Source organism: Dendropsophus ebraccatus, chromosome 13 (assembly GCF_027789765.1).
Source record: "Dendropsophus ebraccatus isolate aDenEbr1 chromosome 13, aDenEbr1.pat, whole genome shotgun sequence".
NCBI classification, from domain to species: domain Eukaryota; kingdom Metazoa; phylum Chordata; class Amphibia; order Anura; family Hylidae; genus Dendropsophus; species Dendropsophus ebraccatus.
In genome coordinates this window covers 75,854,750-75,871,303 of record NC_091466.1, presented here as the reverse complement: position 1 = coordinate 75,871,303, position 16,554 = coordinate 75,854,750, and the positions used below count along the sequence as shown (strand labels likewise).

The following is a 16,554-nucleotide window of genomic DNA, read 5'->3' as shown; positions in this document are numbered from 1 at the left end:
CCCCAGAGGTGCCCCCATATACTAATAATGCCCCCAGAGGTGCCCCCATATACTAATAATGCCCCCAGAGGTGCCCCCATATACTAATAATGCCCCCAAAGGTGCCCCCATATACTAATAATGCCCCCAGAGGTGCCCCCATATACTAATAATGCCCCCAGAGGTGCCCCCAGAGGTGCCCCCATACACTAATAATGCCCCCAGAGGTGCCCCCATACACTAATAATGCCCCCAGAGGTGCCCCCATGAACTAATAATGCCCCCATATACTAATAATGCCCCCATGAACTAATAATGCCCCCAGAGGTGCCCCCATGAACTAATAATGCCCCCAGAGGTGCCCCCATGAACTAATAATGCCCCCAGAGGTGCCCCCATGAACTAATAATGCCCCCAGAGGTGCCCCCATATACTAATAATGCCCCCAGAGGTGCCCCCATATACTAATAATGCCCCCAGAGGTGCCCCCATACACTAATAATGCCCCCAGAGGTGCCCCCATACACTAATAATGCCCACAGAGGTGCCCCCATATACTAATAATGCCCCCAGATGTGCCCCCATACACTAATAATGCCCCCAGAGGTGCCCCCATATACTAATAATGCCCCCAGAGGTGCCCCCATATACTAATAATGCCCCCAGAGGTGCCCCCATACACCAATAATGCCCCCAGAGGTGCCCCCATATACTAATAATGCCCCCAGAGGTGCCCCCATACACCAATAATGCCCCCAGAGGTGCCCCCATACACCAATAATGCCCCCAGAGGTGCCCCCATACACCAATAATGCCCCCAGAGGTGCCCCCACACACCAATAATGCCCCCAGAGGTGCCCCCACACACCAATAATGCCCCCAGAGGTGCCCCCATACACTAATAATGCCCCCAGAGGTGCCCCTATGAGCTAATAATGCCCCCAGAGGTGCCCCCATATACTAATAATGCCCCGAGGTGCCCCCATATACTAATAATGCCCCCAGAGGTGCCCCCATACACCAATAATGCCCCCAGAGGTGCCCCCATACACTAATAATGCCCCCAGAGGTGCCCCCATGAGCTAATAATGCCCCCAGAGGTGCCCCTAAAAAAAACAAACATCCTACTCACCTAATCCGCGCTGTGCAGGCAGCAACTCTTCCTTCTCCTCTTCGGGCTCCATCTTGCGAGCCGCAGGGACGGGACTTCCGGCAGACGTGATGACGTCACATCATCACGCCTGCCGGAGGGGCACATGATCACGTCCCGGCCTCCCATAGGCTGCTGGTATGAAGTGCCGGCAGCCTATGGGAGAGAATACAGGAGGAGGACGCTGACAGGTCCTTCTCCTGTATTCTGATCGCTTTAATGTTTAACATTAATGCGATCAGTGCATTTAATGTTTAACATTAATGCGATCAGTGCATCCCGAGAAGCTGCGTGGCCGCAGCTTCTCGGGATGCTCAAAAACAGGTGGCAAGGGGGGCCGCGCGGGCCCCCCTAGCGTAGCGGTCGGGGGGCGGCGGCCGGTGGGCCCGCCGGCCCCCCCCCCCCGTGTCTATTAGGGTCCGGGCCCCATACGGCAGTACCAGTTGTACTGCCCTATCGGCAGCCCTGCCGCTAGGCCTATATTAAAAATCAACACCAGAGTGTCTGTATATGAATTGATCAAGCCATATTGCCCCGTGTACCACCGCGCAGGTCCTCTGGTCCACACGGGTCCCTACGCTAACTCCACACCGTGTCGGTCAGCGACCGCCAACCCCGCAAAGCGTGCACGTGCAGGGGAGGGAGGCCATGGAACGGCCCTGCAACCCCAATGTCACAGGACCAGACCCAAAAAGCCCCACCAAAACCCAGCCAGCACCACCGGCGGGGAAGGCTGCCCCCAAACGACACAAGTATGGACATGGTATTACACTTACCATTACTGCTCTCATACCTACTATAATACTGCCCCCTATATACAGGAATATAACTACTATAATACTGCTCCTATATACAGGAATATAACTACTATAATAATGAAATGGAGAAAGAGAAATCCGCACTCACCGGTCAGCAGAAAGAGTAGGTTAAATGATCCAAACACCAGAGGCAGTGGCTGGGAGGGGGAAGATGTTACGCAGGTGAGCTCCTTACAGCAACAATTGTTTCTCGCCTGCTCGGCGCTTCGTCTGGCTGTGAGCAGGAATACAGGAATCCTGGCTATACAGGAATATAACTACTATAATACTGCTCCTATATACAAGAATATAACTACAATAATACTGCTCCTATATACAGGAATATAACTACTATAATACTGCTCCTATATACAGGAATATAACTACTATAATACTGCCCCCTATATACAGGAATATAACTACTATAATACTGCTCCTATATACAGGGATATAACTACTATAATACTGCTCCTATATACAGGAATATACTACTATAATACTGCTCCCTATATACAGGAATATAACTACTATAATACTGCTCCTATATACAGGAATATAACTACTATAATACTGCTCCTATATACAGGAATATAACTACTATAATACTGCCTCTATACACCTCTGCCCCTATGTAGAATACCTATACTGTAATTGCCCTCTGTGTAGAATCACCTGACTGGAATTGACCTTTTAATAGACCTATACATGTCAGTCATTTCTCTGATATTGGGGAGGGGGAATGCGACAAGGTCACCACTTTTCTGTCAGCCAATATGACGGTATATTATGCAGCATGAAATAATATCAGGGCTCAGAAATTTGTGCTATTTCAGCACTTGACACACAGATCTATCGGTGACATGTTTCCAGCACTTAAAGCGCACAGATATAAACCAGCTGTGTAAACGGGAGAAGCATTCCTCCCCCCGCACTACTGGTATGCATGTGGGCACAGGAGAGCGCTCACTACAGGACTCCGGCCTGGACCATCACCAGTATGGGGGGGGGCTGCTATAATATTTAGAATAGGATGAAGAGGCTGACAGCTCCGAGCCTCCCTGTAATAGTACAACGTGTAACTCCGCTCAGAGGCTTTTATGGAGTCTAATAAAGTCTCAGTTATAGGAATGGCTGGAGTTTCTCTAATTGCTGCTCATCCCTCAGCCATTTATTATGGGGGTCTCCAGTCTGGGCCATTGGACTCAACTTGTGGATATACTATAGTAAAGGAGCAAAACTGCTGAGCTGCATCATGTCATACTCCAGAGCTGCATTCAGAATTCAGCTATTACCTGGAATCATTGTCACTATACTGACAGCCACGGCCTACCCCCCCCTGATGCTAAAGCTTCGGCTGTCCAGGCATGATGGGAATTGTAGTTTTTCAACAACCGGAGCGCCGAAGGTTCCCTACCTCTGATCTAAAGGATGAAACAACAATCCAAGATGGAGCTATGTATTAGCTATAAAAACCATTTAGTAGCCAGAAGTTGTGAATGTGCTAAGCAGCGCCACCTAGAGGTCACTACAAGTCATTGCACCAGTATTGCTCGCTATTTGTTAGTGATGCTTAGTGATGTAAGGAAAGTTGTGCTTAAAGTGTCACGGTTGTAATTTTTTTTTTGCATAAATCAATAGTACAGGCGATTTTAAGAAACTTTGTAATTGGGTTTATTAGCCGGAAAATTCATTTTTATCATAAAAAAGCAGTTTGAAGCTCCCCCCCCCCCCCCTGATTTGAGATGAGATGAGGCACCAAAACAGGACAACAAAGTTAATTTACAGCTACATCACTGGGCTATCTCCTCTGACAGTCAGCACTGACCTCTCTGACCTCTGGATACTGGCTTTCACACAGGTCCTGCTGTGTAATCCTTTGTTCTCTGCTGGTGACAAATCTCCCTCCTCCTCCTCCCCCTCCCCTCTCCATAGATTACACAGGGCCGGACTGATGTAAAAGAGTTGAGGTTTCCTGATAATGAGCAGTGGATGAGAGGAGGGAAAGGGGGGGGGGGTTCCTGGGGAAAGGCTTTCTGAATGCAGATAATGGCAGATTTGCCTAATAAACCCAATTATAAAGTTTCTTAAAATCGTCTGGACTATCGATTTCTGCAAAAAATAAAACAAAACAACAGTGACACTTTAAATGCTCTGTGCTGCTCTTAGGATATGTACAGCCATGTCCCACATTTTTTGCTGATCCTATTGATTTCAATGACAGCTTAACAGCAAAACTGTGCAGAAAATTGTGACATCTCAGAGTCTCACAGACTATAAACAGAGTTCAGGTCATAAAAGAAAGCTTGAGATTTCTCCTCTTTTCAAATTAATTTCTGGCTTTGGCTTCAAATCTTTGGCAGATAATCTTTCTTTGTAAATGGACCCTTACCCACTTCCATTAAAATCAATGGGTTTTTAATTTTTTTTTTAAGAGAAACCTCATGGTGATTAGTGACTTAGTAGCTACTGCAGGGGGCGCTGTAAGGCACAGGATCCCTCTGATTGATTAGGCTGGATGACACATGGGCAATGTACACATCACTATAAGGATCAGGGCCAGATGGAGCCGGAGATATAAGGGGGTATACTATTCCCCCGCACCCCATCACTTGGCACTAGACGTATTTTAGGGATCGCGGCCGATCACAATGATTAGTAATGGTCTATGAGAGTTTCTAGCAGTCGGTGATTGCTCGGCCTCCGCTATGTCATCATGGAGTCATTCACACTGTAAATCCATCAACCCGGGATATTTGTCTTTGGATTTCGGCCTTTAGTGGCATCCAGTAGCCGGGCGCATTATTACGGCTTAGACACCGTGACTGCCTGTCTGTGAGGAATGTGCTCGTCTGATGTCCACATCTGCTCTAATGGCTTCCATATGGCCCAGCTACAATTAGTGGTTGTCAGCAGTCGCATCCCCAGAGGACCAGCCCAAGCAGTCTCATCTACAGAGGACCAGCCCCCCCCCCCCCCAGCAGTCTCATCTACAGAGGACCAGCCCCCCCCAGCAGTCTCATCTGCAGAGGACCAGCCCCCCCCAGCAGTCTCATCTACAGAGGACCAGCCCCCCCCCCAGCAGTCTCATCTACAGAGGACCAGCCCCCCCCCAGCAGTCTCATCTGCAGAGGACCAGCCCCCCCCAGCAGTCTCATCTACAGAGGACCAGCCCCCCCCCCAGCAGTCTCATCTACAGAGGACCAGCCCCCCCCCAGCAGTCTCATCTACAGAGGACCAGCCCCCCCAGCAGTCTCATCTACAGAGGACCAGCCCCCCCAGCAGTCTCATCTACAGAGGACCAGCCCCCCCCAGCAGTCTCATCTACAGAGGACCAGCCCCCCCCAGCAGTCTCATCTACAGAGGACCAGCCCCCCCCAGCAGTCTCATCTACAGAGGACCAGCCCCCCCCAGCAGTCTCATCTACAGAGGACCAGCCCAACCCAAGCAGTCTCATCTACAGAGGACCAGCCCCCCCCAGCAGTCTCATCTACAGAGGACCAGCCCCCCCCCCCCAGCAGTCTCATCCGCAGAGGACCAGCCCCCCCCCCCCCAGCAGTCTCATCCGCAGAGGACCAGCCCCCCCTGCAGTCTCATCCGCAGAGGACCAACCCCCCCCAGCAGTCTCATCCGCAGAGGACCAGCCCCCCCCCCCCCAGCAGTCTCATCCGCAGAGGACCAGCCCCCCCCCCCAGCAGTCTCATCTACAGAGGACCAGCCCCCCCCAGCAGTCTCATCTACAGAGGACCCGCCCCCCCCAGCAGTCTCATCTACAGAGGACCAGCCCAACCCAGCAGTCTCATCTACAGAGGACCAGCCCCCCCCAGCAGTCTCATCTACAGAGGACCAGCCCCCCCCAGCAGTCTCATCTACAGAGGACCAGCCCCCCCCAGCAGTCTCATCTACAGAGGACCAGCCCCCCCCAGCAGTCTCATCTACAGAGGACCAGCCCCCCCCTGCAGTCTCATCTACAGAGGACCAGCCCCCCCCAGCAGTCTCATCTACAGAGGACCAGCCCCCCCCCCCCAGCAGTCTCATCTACAGAGGACCAGCCCCCCCCCCAGCTGTATCATCCGCAGAGGACCAGCCCCCCCAGCAGTCTCATCCGCAGAGGACCAGCCCCCCAGCAGTCTCATCTACAGAGGACCAGCCCCCCCCCAGCAGTCTCATCCGCAGAAGACCAGCCCCCCCCCAGCTGTATCATCCGCAGAGGACCAGCCCCCCCCAGCAGTCTCATCCGCAGAGGACCAGCCCCCCCAGAAGTCTCATCCGCAGAGGACCAGCCCCCCCAGCAGTCTCATCCGCAGAGGACCAGCCCCCCCAGCAGTCTCATCCGCAGAGGACCAGCCCCCCCAGCAGTCTCATCCGCAGAGGACCAGCCCCCCCAGCAGTCTCATCCGCAGAGGACCAGCCCCCCCAGAAGTCTCATCCGCAGAGGACCAGCCCCCCCAGAAGTCTCATCCGCAGAAGACCAGCGCCCCCCCAGCAGTCTCATCCGCAGAGGACCAGCCCCCCCCAGCAGTCTCATCCGCAGAAGACCAGCCCCCCCCCAGCAGTCTCATCCGCAGAAGACCAGCCCCCCCATCTGTATTATCCGCAGAAGACCAGCCCCCCCCAGCAGTCTCATCCGCAGAAGACCAGCCCCCCCCAGCAGTCTCATCCGCAGAAGACCAGCCCCCCCCATCTGTATTATCCGCAGAAGACCAGCCCCCCCCCAGCAGTCTCATCCGCAGAGGACCAGCCCCCCCCCCCCAGCAGTATCATCCGCAGAGGACCAGCCCCCCCAGAAGTCTCATCCGCAGAGGACCAGCCCCCCCAGAAGTCTCATCCGCAGAGGACCAGCCCCCCCCCCCCCCCCAGCTGTATTATCCGCAGAGGATCAGCCCCCCCAGAAGTCTCATCTACAGAGGACCAGCCCCCCCCCAGCAGTCTCATCTACAGAGGACCAGCCCCCCCAGCAGTATAATCCGCAGAGGACCAGCCCCCCCCCCCCCAGTTTCATCTGCAGAGGACCAACCCCCCCCCCTCGGTTCAACCGCAAAGAAACTCCCCCAATTTGTTGCTATCTGTCCAATAATGTGAACATGCTGCTTGTTTGGTGTTTTATTGATTGTCTTAATTGGCTTTTTCTGGGGAAAAATTATTTGCCCAATAAACCATGTGATCAGCCACATGTAAATATCACCGGCCCCAGAGCAGAAATCCTTAATACCGTCATCCAGATGGCTCCCTGTGCCTAAAGCCCGGCCCGGAATCCTCAGCCGCATACTCCATTAATGAAGATCAGATGTTGACACTAATATTTGGGGGTCTGTGAGCCCTCCCCCCCCCCCCCAGCAGATCACATATCAGTAGCCGCTACGACACATTCCCCGCATACTGAAATCACTCCGGCCACGCTTCTCCTATGTGAAACCACAAAGATTTATTTAGTTTTTTGTAATGAAAATATTACTGAGAGTGTGCGCCAGTGTCCACAGTTATTTTAGTACAAAGATATGTTATATTCTGGGACAGAAAACTCCAAAATATGTAGAAAATGAAGACTGTTCTTAAGATCAGGAAAAAAAAAAAAAAAAGAGAAAAAAAATTGTAAAAAAGAAGAGGAAAAATAAATAAAACTATGAGAAGTATTAATAATAAACTGGAATTAGTTTGCGTTAATCTGAAGATTTGGTACTTTTATATGGATACAATCCTGAAGGGGTTAATGCGGATCTCGACCCATCCCGGACGTCTTACGCCAGGGGGAGGGAATCGTGCCTCTCCAGCTGGTGCAAAACTACAACTCCCATCATGCCTGGACAGCCAAAGCTTTAGCTTTGGCTGTCCAGGCATGATGGGAGTTGTAGTTTTGCACCAGCTGGAGAGCCAAGGTTCCCTACCCCAGGCGTACGCCTTTGCCCAAAATGCCTAAAGATCACCTAAAAGACGTTGCTGAGGTTAGGCACTGCCATATACATACTACACGCTGCATCAGGCAACTATGGAAAGGTCTCTATTGCTGTAATGTATGGGATCAATGAGGAGGGGGGGGGTTAAAGGAAACCATCAGCAAGTAATAATATAAGGATTAAGGTGCCTTCTAGAATCAAAGAAACAAAAAAAATACAAAAAAACAAAACCAAAAGAACATTCAGACATGCATCCTCAGTCTGCCAATGTCCGTCTATAGCTCCTCTCCGCCCAGCTTGTCTTCGTCCTCCATCTCGCCATCTTTGTATAAAAAGGTCAGAAGGAAGAGCGCCACGTCCATGGAGGACCAGTATGCCGTGTGCGACGTCATGGCCGACCAGTATCTGCTTTCTACCAGTCCTTCTCGTAGCTCAAAGTCGATGCGGTGCTCCAGATCCACTGCAATATCAGTATAGAGGAAAGAGAGAAGACCATCATATAGTCGCTTTAGGTCTGCAGATCGACACAACCTTATTACTACAACATGGCGGCACAAAGCATGAGGTTTGTCTATTACTAACATTACCGATGTATTATGTAACGCTGTGCAGGTAAATGACGGCTTTGTTCAGCTAAGAAAACCCATTGTGGTACACCCTATCGGGTTGGTACTGACTGGTTGGTTCTGGGTGTTCAGACCTCTGATGATGGCTGTATGGAGCCTAGGGAAGCACCAGGCTGAGCGCTTCTATCCCACTTCTATATTAAAGGGGTTATCCAGTGCTACAAAAACATGGCCACTTTTCTCTTTCAGAGACAACACAACCAGTTCAGGTGCGGTTTGCAATTAAGCTCCATTCACTTCAATGGAACTGAGCAGCAAAACCCCGCCCAAGCTGGAGACAAGAGTGGGGCTGTCTCTGGAAGAAAGTGGCCATGTTTTTGTAGCGCTAGATAACCTCTTTAAGTTGTGCTTCTCCCAGCTCTCTAGCAATAGGTGAGGCCTGAACACTTACTCAAGACAGTATGAATGAATCTGCCCGGTCTAACACACCATTAAATGGGTATTCTAAGACAAAACAAACTTGTCGCCTATCCACAGGATAGGGGACAAGTAAGAGGTCGCAGGGGGTCCTAACTCCATACCCACCCCCCCCGGCGATTTCCATATTGGCCTGCTGCTGTGGATAGGGGACAAGTTAGTTTTATCTTGGAATACCCCTTTACCCCTTTGTCACTGTTGTTTAACTTTTTTTTTTGCAGAAATCAACAGTACAGGCGATTTTAAGAAACTTTGTAATTGGGTTTATTAGCCGAAAAATGCATTTTTATCATGAAAAGGCAGCTTGAAGCTCTCCCCCCTGTCTTCATTGTTCTCTTATGGAGAAGGGAGGGGTGGAGGGAGATGAGGCACCAAAACAGGACAACAAAGAGTTAATTTACAGCTACGTCACCGGGCTATCTCCTCTGACAGTCAGCACTGACTTCTCTGACCTCTGAATACCGGCTTTCACACAGGTCCCGCTGTGTAATCCTTCTTTGCTGGTGGCTAATCTTTGCTGGTGGCTGGTAATTCCTTGTTCTTTGCTGGTGGCTAATCTTTCCCCTCCCCTCACCATAGGTTACACTGATGTAAAAGAGTCGAGATTTCCTGATAATGAGCAGTGAATGCGAGAGAGGAGGAGGGAGGGGGGGGGGGGAACCTGGGGAAAGGCTTTCTGAATTCAGATGATGGCATATTTGCCTTATAAACCCAATTAGAAAGTTTCTTAAAATCGCCTGGACTATTGATTTCAGAAAAAAAAAATAAAAAAAAAATGAAACGACAGGATCATGGAGTTTTTGTACAGTATGGCTCTGGGAGCCACAAATTACATACAAATTTAATAGCAAAAATTCAATGACTACATTAAGAGACGATACATGAGGAGAGGTCAGGTGTGCAAATACTGTCAATCTACAAGTGTAAGTGCAAGCGACCCTTGAGAATCTATAGGGACTAAGAGGAAGGAAGCCGGGAATTCAGTTCTCCATTTGTCTCTACTTTCTCACACAGGACGTCCTCACAGAACGCTCTGGACAAATGAGTGTCTATAACGGACAGACCATATTGGTGAACGGCCAAGAGCTGAGATCATTTCCCTTCACTTGAGGAACAGGCTGAAAATAACAATGGGATGATGGCGAGCGCCTGCACCGCTTATCGGAGGACGTAATGCACAAGCATTAGGTGCAGTGGTCGGTAATCCAGTATTCCAGATAACAGCACAGATTAAGTTAAGTTATCACCTATCAATAAGGAAACAGAGTGGAGAGCTGTACATGGTGAATGGAGGGGTGACCAAACACCACCGTAGCATTCACTCAACTGAACTCTGGTTTTTTACAATCCCTGGGGGTCCCAGTGGTCAGTACCACCGCCAATCCAGCTAGATACCCTCAGCTCTGTGGATAGGGGACAGATTTTTATCTTGGGACATCCCCTGATGTGTGTTGTTTAGGTTTGTGCAGCTTTATATGTGATTTGGTCATACGATGGTAGACCGACCCTCACCTGGGTCCAGTGAGCCTGAGATGCTGTGTGGAATGGTTTGGGACGTCCCAGTACTTTGACTTTGTACTGACTTCTTGTCTTCCCCATCAGCAGGTTCTTTGACTTCATAACCTTGAGATGTAGCTGCACTAGAACGTGCAAATCGAGAGAACAACATTCCTCCAAGGCCTTTCCCGATGCTCGCAGCACCTGAAGGAATGAGACGGGGAGAAATTTAGCCAAGCAAAATAAAAAAAATCCTTTAACTTTGGTGACATCTAATGGTTGGTTCTATGCTGACATCTGGTGGTTGGTTCTATGCTGACATCTAGTGGTTGGTTCTATGCTGACATCTAGTGGTTGGTTCTATGCTGACATCTAGTGGTTGGTTCTATGCTGACATCTAGTGGTTGGTTCTATGCTGACATCTAGGGGTTGGTTCTATGCTGACATCTAGGGGTTGGTTCTATGCTGACATCTAGGGGTTGGTTCTATGCTGACATCTAGTGGTTGGTTCTATGGTGACATCTAGTGGTTGGTTCTATGGTGACATCTAGTGGTTGGTTCTATGCTGACATCTAGTGGTTGGTTCTATGGTGACATCTAGTGGTTGGTTCTATGCTGACATCTAGTGGTTGGTTCTATGCTGACATCTAGGGGTTGGTTCTATGCTGACATCTAGGGGTTGGTTCTATGCTGACATCTAGTGGTTGGTTCTATGCTGACATCTAGTGGTTGGTTCTATGCTGACATCTAGTGGTTGGTTCTATGGTGACATCTAGTGGTTGGTTCTATGCTGACATCTAGTGGTTGGTTCTATGCTGACATCTAGTGGTTGGTTTTCATCCCGACATCTTTAGGCTTTGTTCACACAACGTATCAGACCGGCCGTTACGTGACCCCGGCCGGGTCACGGAACGGCCGGTCTGTGCCTGGATCATCTTAAGTACCGGCCGGATGATCCGTCCGGCCGCAGAGCTCTGATGCGGGCGCATCAGCGCGCGCCGCATCAGAGCTTCCCATAGCACACAGTGAAGCAAGCGGCCGGAGCCGCTCGCTTCACTGTGTGAACTGACAGGTCTTTCTGCGGCCGGAATTCACTGAATTCCGGCCGCAGAAAACTGACATGTCAGTTATTTTGGGCCCCATATGGGATCCCGGCCAGAGCGTATACGATGTGTATACGCTCCGGCCGGGATCCCATATCAGATAAGGTTATGTTGCGCTCCGCAAAAAGTACGGCCGTTGTTGCCGATGGCTACAACGGCCGTACTTTTACGTAGTGTGAACATAGCCTTAAAGCCAATGCAAAAATCATAAACTCTTTATAATGTTGAGTCTTTTATTACGGCAGCATGTGCACTGTTTCTCTGTTAGAAACCATCTCTCTATACAGGGCATTGCTATAGTTACCCAATATATACTGTATTAACCTGCAAAATTAAAAGCAGATTTACACTGGCAAATCCTACTTAAAGGGGTTGTCTGGCATTAAAAGAAAAAAAAAAAAAAGTACAGTATGGTGGTCCCTCAACATACAATACTAATTGGTTCCAGGACGACCATTGTATGTTGAGACCAAAACTGGTAACTGGTTTTGAATCCCCCAAAATGTCATCGCAAATGAGGAAAACAATTGTATATTGTATTAAGTTGAGGGACCACTGTACTAGCAAAGTGCTTCCCAGGACTGTTATCAACTTTTTCAGGCACCCGAAGCGGAGCGGCTGAGAGTACAAAGGCAGCAGGTTGACAAGCCAACGGCCATGACTAGCGAAGGGTATTACTTTGCTAGTACTGTAACTTTGCTCATCCCTACATTTAATATATTGCTGCTATTATATATAACATTAGACAGAGCCTTCGGTATCCTCCTGTGGTTTCAATCGCTGACTGCAACGCTTCCACTTCCGAGACAAACCCGTCTCGGGAGTGACAGCCCACTCAGTCAGTCAATCAATGGCAGATGGGACAGAGCAACGGCCAGTGATTGGTAGTTTCCCAGCTGCAGAACACTGTACTAATACCACAGACATTACCTAAGATACTGGCTTTGCCTATATTTGTTATGGACTCTCCATAGTGTCTTCGAGGCAGAACCGGTGAAGTGCTGGGGCTCGGTATGCTTTCGGTATCGGACACTGAGGTAGTATCTTTGGACGGGTTGATGAGACAAGGTTTCAGACTCTTGTATGGAATGGGATTGGTGGTGTTGGACGAGTGGATCTGGACAGGTGCAATGTTGCTGTAGTGCTTTAGTATTAATGGCTCAAGTCTGTAGGCCTAAAAAAAAAAAAAAAAACCAGACGCAGTGTGAAGAGGGCTCAATAGTTACCACGTGTTTTTGTTATAGCTTCTTTCTCTGGATCAACCCAGTAGAAAGTGAACTTCATGAACATCTTCCAGGCTCTGTAATCACTGCTCCCACTAGCTGACAAGACACAGAAGCCTGATCGGGGGCCATGTGACCTCTGAGGGGGCAGAGAATGTGTGGTCATGCTCAGCCACAATGGTTCTATACATTTCCCATATACTTTAAAAAGAACCTGTCACCCCCTGTGCTGGGGTGACAGGCTCCCGAGCCCCCGCTACAGCCCCATATACTCACCTGATCCCGCTTCTGGATCCGGTCGGGTCGCAGAGATATCAGTCGCCGCAGCCCGGCGCGCGTGCTGAGAGACGAGTCCAACACTCATAGAGAATGACGGAGCGCTGGACTCTCCGTCATTCTCTATAAGTGTTGGACTCATGTCTCAGCGCGCGCGCCGGGCTGCAGCGGCTGATATCTCCGTGACCTGACCGGATCCAGAAGCGGGACCCGGCGGGATCAGGCGAGTATAGGGGGGTCGGGAGCCTGTCACTCTGGCACGGGGGGTGACAGGTTCCCTTTAACGGTGGGTGACTACTCATGTGCAGGATTTTCTTCATTAGATAGGACGCTCGGTCCTCACCAAGTTCCCCCATACAATGACTAAAACACACTGGCACTGAGGTGTGCCTAAACTTTTATTCCACTTCCAAAAGGCCATAGGGACATGTCAGGAGTTGTCCGAGGGGTCCGACTGCTGAGACTGATCGCTGGAACAAAGAGAAAGAATGCTCAGCTAAGCATCCTGTCCCTTTGTTTCTGCACAGCACAGACGCCATGACAGTCATGGCACCCATGCTCCCAGGAGGGCTGAGTGGAAACAAAAGAGACAAAGAACTTAGCCATGCTCTGTTTTAGCCGTAAGTGGGGTCTCTACAACCCGATCCCCACCGATCACAACTTCTAACATGTCACTAGGACATCAGTGTCGTCTTTTTTTGTTGTTGCAGAAATCAAAAGTACAGTCCCCAGGTCCCCCCTCCCCCCCCATCTCTCTCTCATTCACTGCTCATTATCAGGAAATATCACCTAGTTTACATCAGTGGAGCCCTGTGTAATCTATGGAGAGGGGAGGGGGGAGATTTGTCACCAGCAGAGAACAAATGATTACACAGCGGGACCTATGTGGAAGCCGGTATTCAGAGGTCAGAGAGGTCAGTGCTGACATCAGAGGAGATAGCCCGGTGATGAAGCTGTAAATTACGCTTTGTTTTCCTGTTTTGGTGCCTCATCTGCCTCCACCCCTCCCCTCTCCATAAGGGGGAGAGCTTTAAACTGCTTTTTCATGATAAAAATGTATTTTTGGCTAATAAACCCAATTACAAAGTTTCTTAAAATCGCCTGTACTATTGATTTCTGCCAAAAATTTTTTAAATGGCAGTGACACTTTAAAGTTACGCTTTATTAGGGCTGTATGGAGCTCTATGACAATCCACACTCCCCGACTCTTACTTCCATGAGCTGAGCACATACCCCCAAGACCATGGTTCACATCAAGAGTCTGAAAGGAAATCAGCCCGTACCAGCACAGACATGGAGGAGGAGAGACGGGGATTGTCAGGACACTTTAGAGGACAACCCCTTCAAGCAACAATTCCTGAAATCGGATAAACCACTGTTTCCAGCACTTGCTTATCTTTGGCCCATGTAGGATCTATCTACATATTTACACATATATAGTATTTAGTTATCTAAAAAAAAATTTTTTAATGATGTAAGATGAAGTATATACTAAAGAAACTTTGACCTCTTCTCACATCCATTCCTGATTCGGCAAATAATATACAGACGCTACATGGACCAGAAATATGCCAATCTGAACGCAGCCTTACATAACCATCTAAAGAGAATTCACACCCACACATGAAGGATTATTCCATCATGATAAAGTGTAGGATACGGTTAGGGTCCAAATGATCAGAAATGTTAAAACGCAACATGCCCAATGCTTGTTTCCTTTGGTTTCTGACATTTGTGTTGTGACTCCTCTGTACAATTAGATCAGGGGTAGTGAACCTTGGCTCTCCAGCTTTTGCAAAACTACAACTCCCATCATGCCTGGACAGCCAAAGCTAAAGATTTGGCTGTCCAGGCATGATGGGAGATGTAGTTTTGCAACAGCTGAAGAGCCAGGGATCCCTAACCCTGCATTACATGATTGCACGGCTGTGACTGGGGCCCCTAGTCTATGCCAGAGGTGAGGCATCATTCTATGACAGGGGTCAGATGTCATTGGGCAACAATTCCCTCCTAGGTCGCGAGTGGGTTGGCATGACAATCTAAATGTCAGGCAAATTCAGATAAATTACATGACTCCAGGAGGATTGCTATTATTCGATATGGGAGAGAACATGGCCCCCATGCAATGGAGCGGTCATTAGCATCAATGTTATTGCAGCACGAGGCTCGGTAATAAATTCTCTTTACATGGTTATTGTCCCTATACAAGTGTCTACAGCCCCACAACTACGGAATGAGTAGAGACTTACCACAGGATCGGCAGGGTGGAATACATTAAACAAACGGTTACAAATAGCTCTAGGTAAAATATGATCTTGAGTCCCGCGATTTCCAGGACGAATTCCACGCAATGCCAAGAATACTGCTAGGGGCGAACCCATGCAGAAAAAATTCTCAACCTAAAAGGTTCATGCAGGTAAATGGTGAGTACAATAGAAGGCACGGTGTATTAACTAAATTACAAAATAATCATCCACTTACAGCACTCAAGAGGTTCTGGCTAACAAAGGACTAGGGGAGCTAAAGGAGTAGTCCCATCTTATGGATAAGTGAACAGTATCGGTCAATGTACAAGAATATGGCTGCAGAGCCGTTAGCCGCCGGGTCAGCGAACACATTAGCTATGATTGGTGGGCATCCCAGAGGTCCCATCCCTTTGTGAGAATTCTGGATTTTTTAGGGCCCGTTCACACTACGGAATCTGTGCTGAAATTCCGTGCGGGATCCTGCTATCTGTTTGAATGGGAGGGCTTGCACGCCTTGGCTTTCCGTGCTTCTCTGCTCAAGGAATTGACATGTCAATTCTTTGAGCGGAGAGTGGAGTCCGCGCACGGGGGTTGTGCATGGAATTTCAGCGCCGATTCCGTAGTGTCAGTTCTTACCATGAATGTCAGATAAAACAAAAGACAACCATGTAAATGCAGTCAGCTCACAAGAATAGACGCCTACCTACTTAGTGCTGACTTCTGATACACAACTTTGTGAGACTTTCAGAAACATGGCCGCTTTCTACCAGAAACAGCACCACTCTAGTCCTCAGTTTGGGTGCAGCTTCTCTGAACTGAATAGAGCTCATGTTTAATACCACACACAACCTGAGGACAGGGGTGGCGCTGTTTTTGCAAGAAAGTAACTATGCTTTTCTAATCCTAGATAACGTCTCTAACATACTTCTACAGCAGATGGAAGGCTCTTAAAGGGAATGTGTCGCAAAGTTAAAAAAATTTTTGAAAGTGTTAAAACTGAATTTGTTATTTTTTTTTGTTAATTTATATGTGGTTTTCATTTTTTTTACATCTAAGGAAATATGAAAAATTAACAATCTAATTTTCCATATTTCCCAGTGATGGCCACCAGGGGGAGCTCCACCAGGAAACTGCTGGTAAAAGCAGCCTGAAAGCCGGCTGCTGAAAAAAAGAGGCAGTCTCTGCTCAACTGCTGTGACATCATCACCTCCCTCCTCTTTTCACAGGGGAAACAAAGAGGGGAAAGGTGCTATTATGTGTACTGCTGGGCAGCGCCATTTTGTTGTTGTCTGCACAGCAGTACACATATACAAGTGTGTCCCTAGCCTTTCATAATAAACCTCAACTGC

The 16,554-nt window shown here is 48.9% G+C and overlaps 1 protein-coding gene across 3 annotated transcripts in view; it reads right to left on the bottom strand.

Annotated features, from left to right (window-relative positions):
• Positions 1–7,784: 7,784 nt before the first annotated feature.
• DDHD1 (DDHD domain containing 1) overlaps positions 7,785–16,554 on the bottom strand; it is a 42,900-nt gene continuing 34,130 nt past the window's right edge. For 2 of the 3 annotated variants that reach the window (XM_069949367.1, XM_069949369.1), the window contains 4 exons: positions 15,209–15,358; positions 12,391–12,634; positions 10,374–10,561; positions 7,785–8,287 (listed from right to left, as the gene is read on the bottom strand). In XM_069949367.1, the coding sequence (XP_069805468.1) occupies positions 8,093–8,287; positions 10,374–10,561; positions 12,391–12,634; positions 15,209–15,358 (777 nt within the window). In that variant the 3' untranslated portion in view covers positions 7,785–8,092. Of the gene's footprint in view, positions 8,288–10,372; positions 10,562–12,390; positions 12,635–15,208; positions 15,359–16,554 lie in introns of all 3 variants that reach the window. The other variant, XM_069949368.1, reaches the window with a different exon arrangement.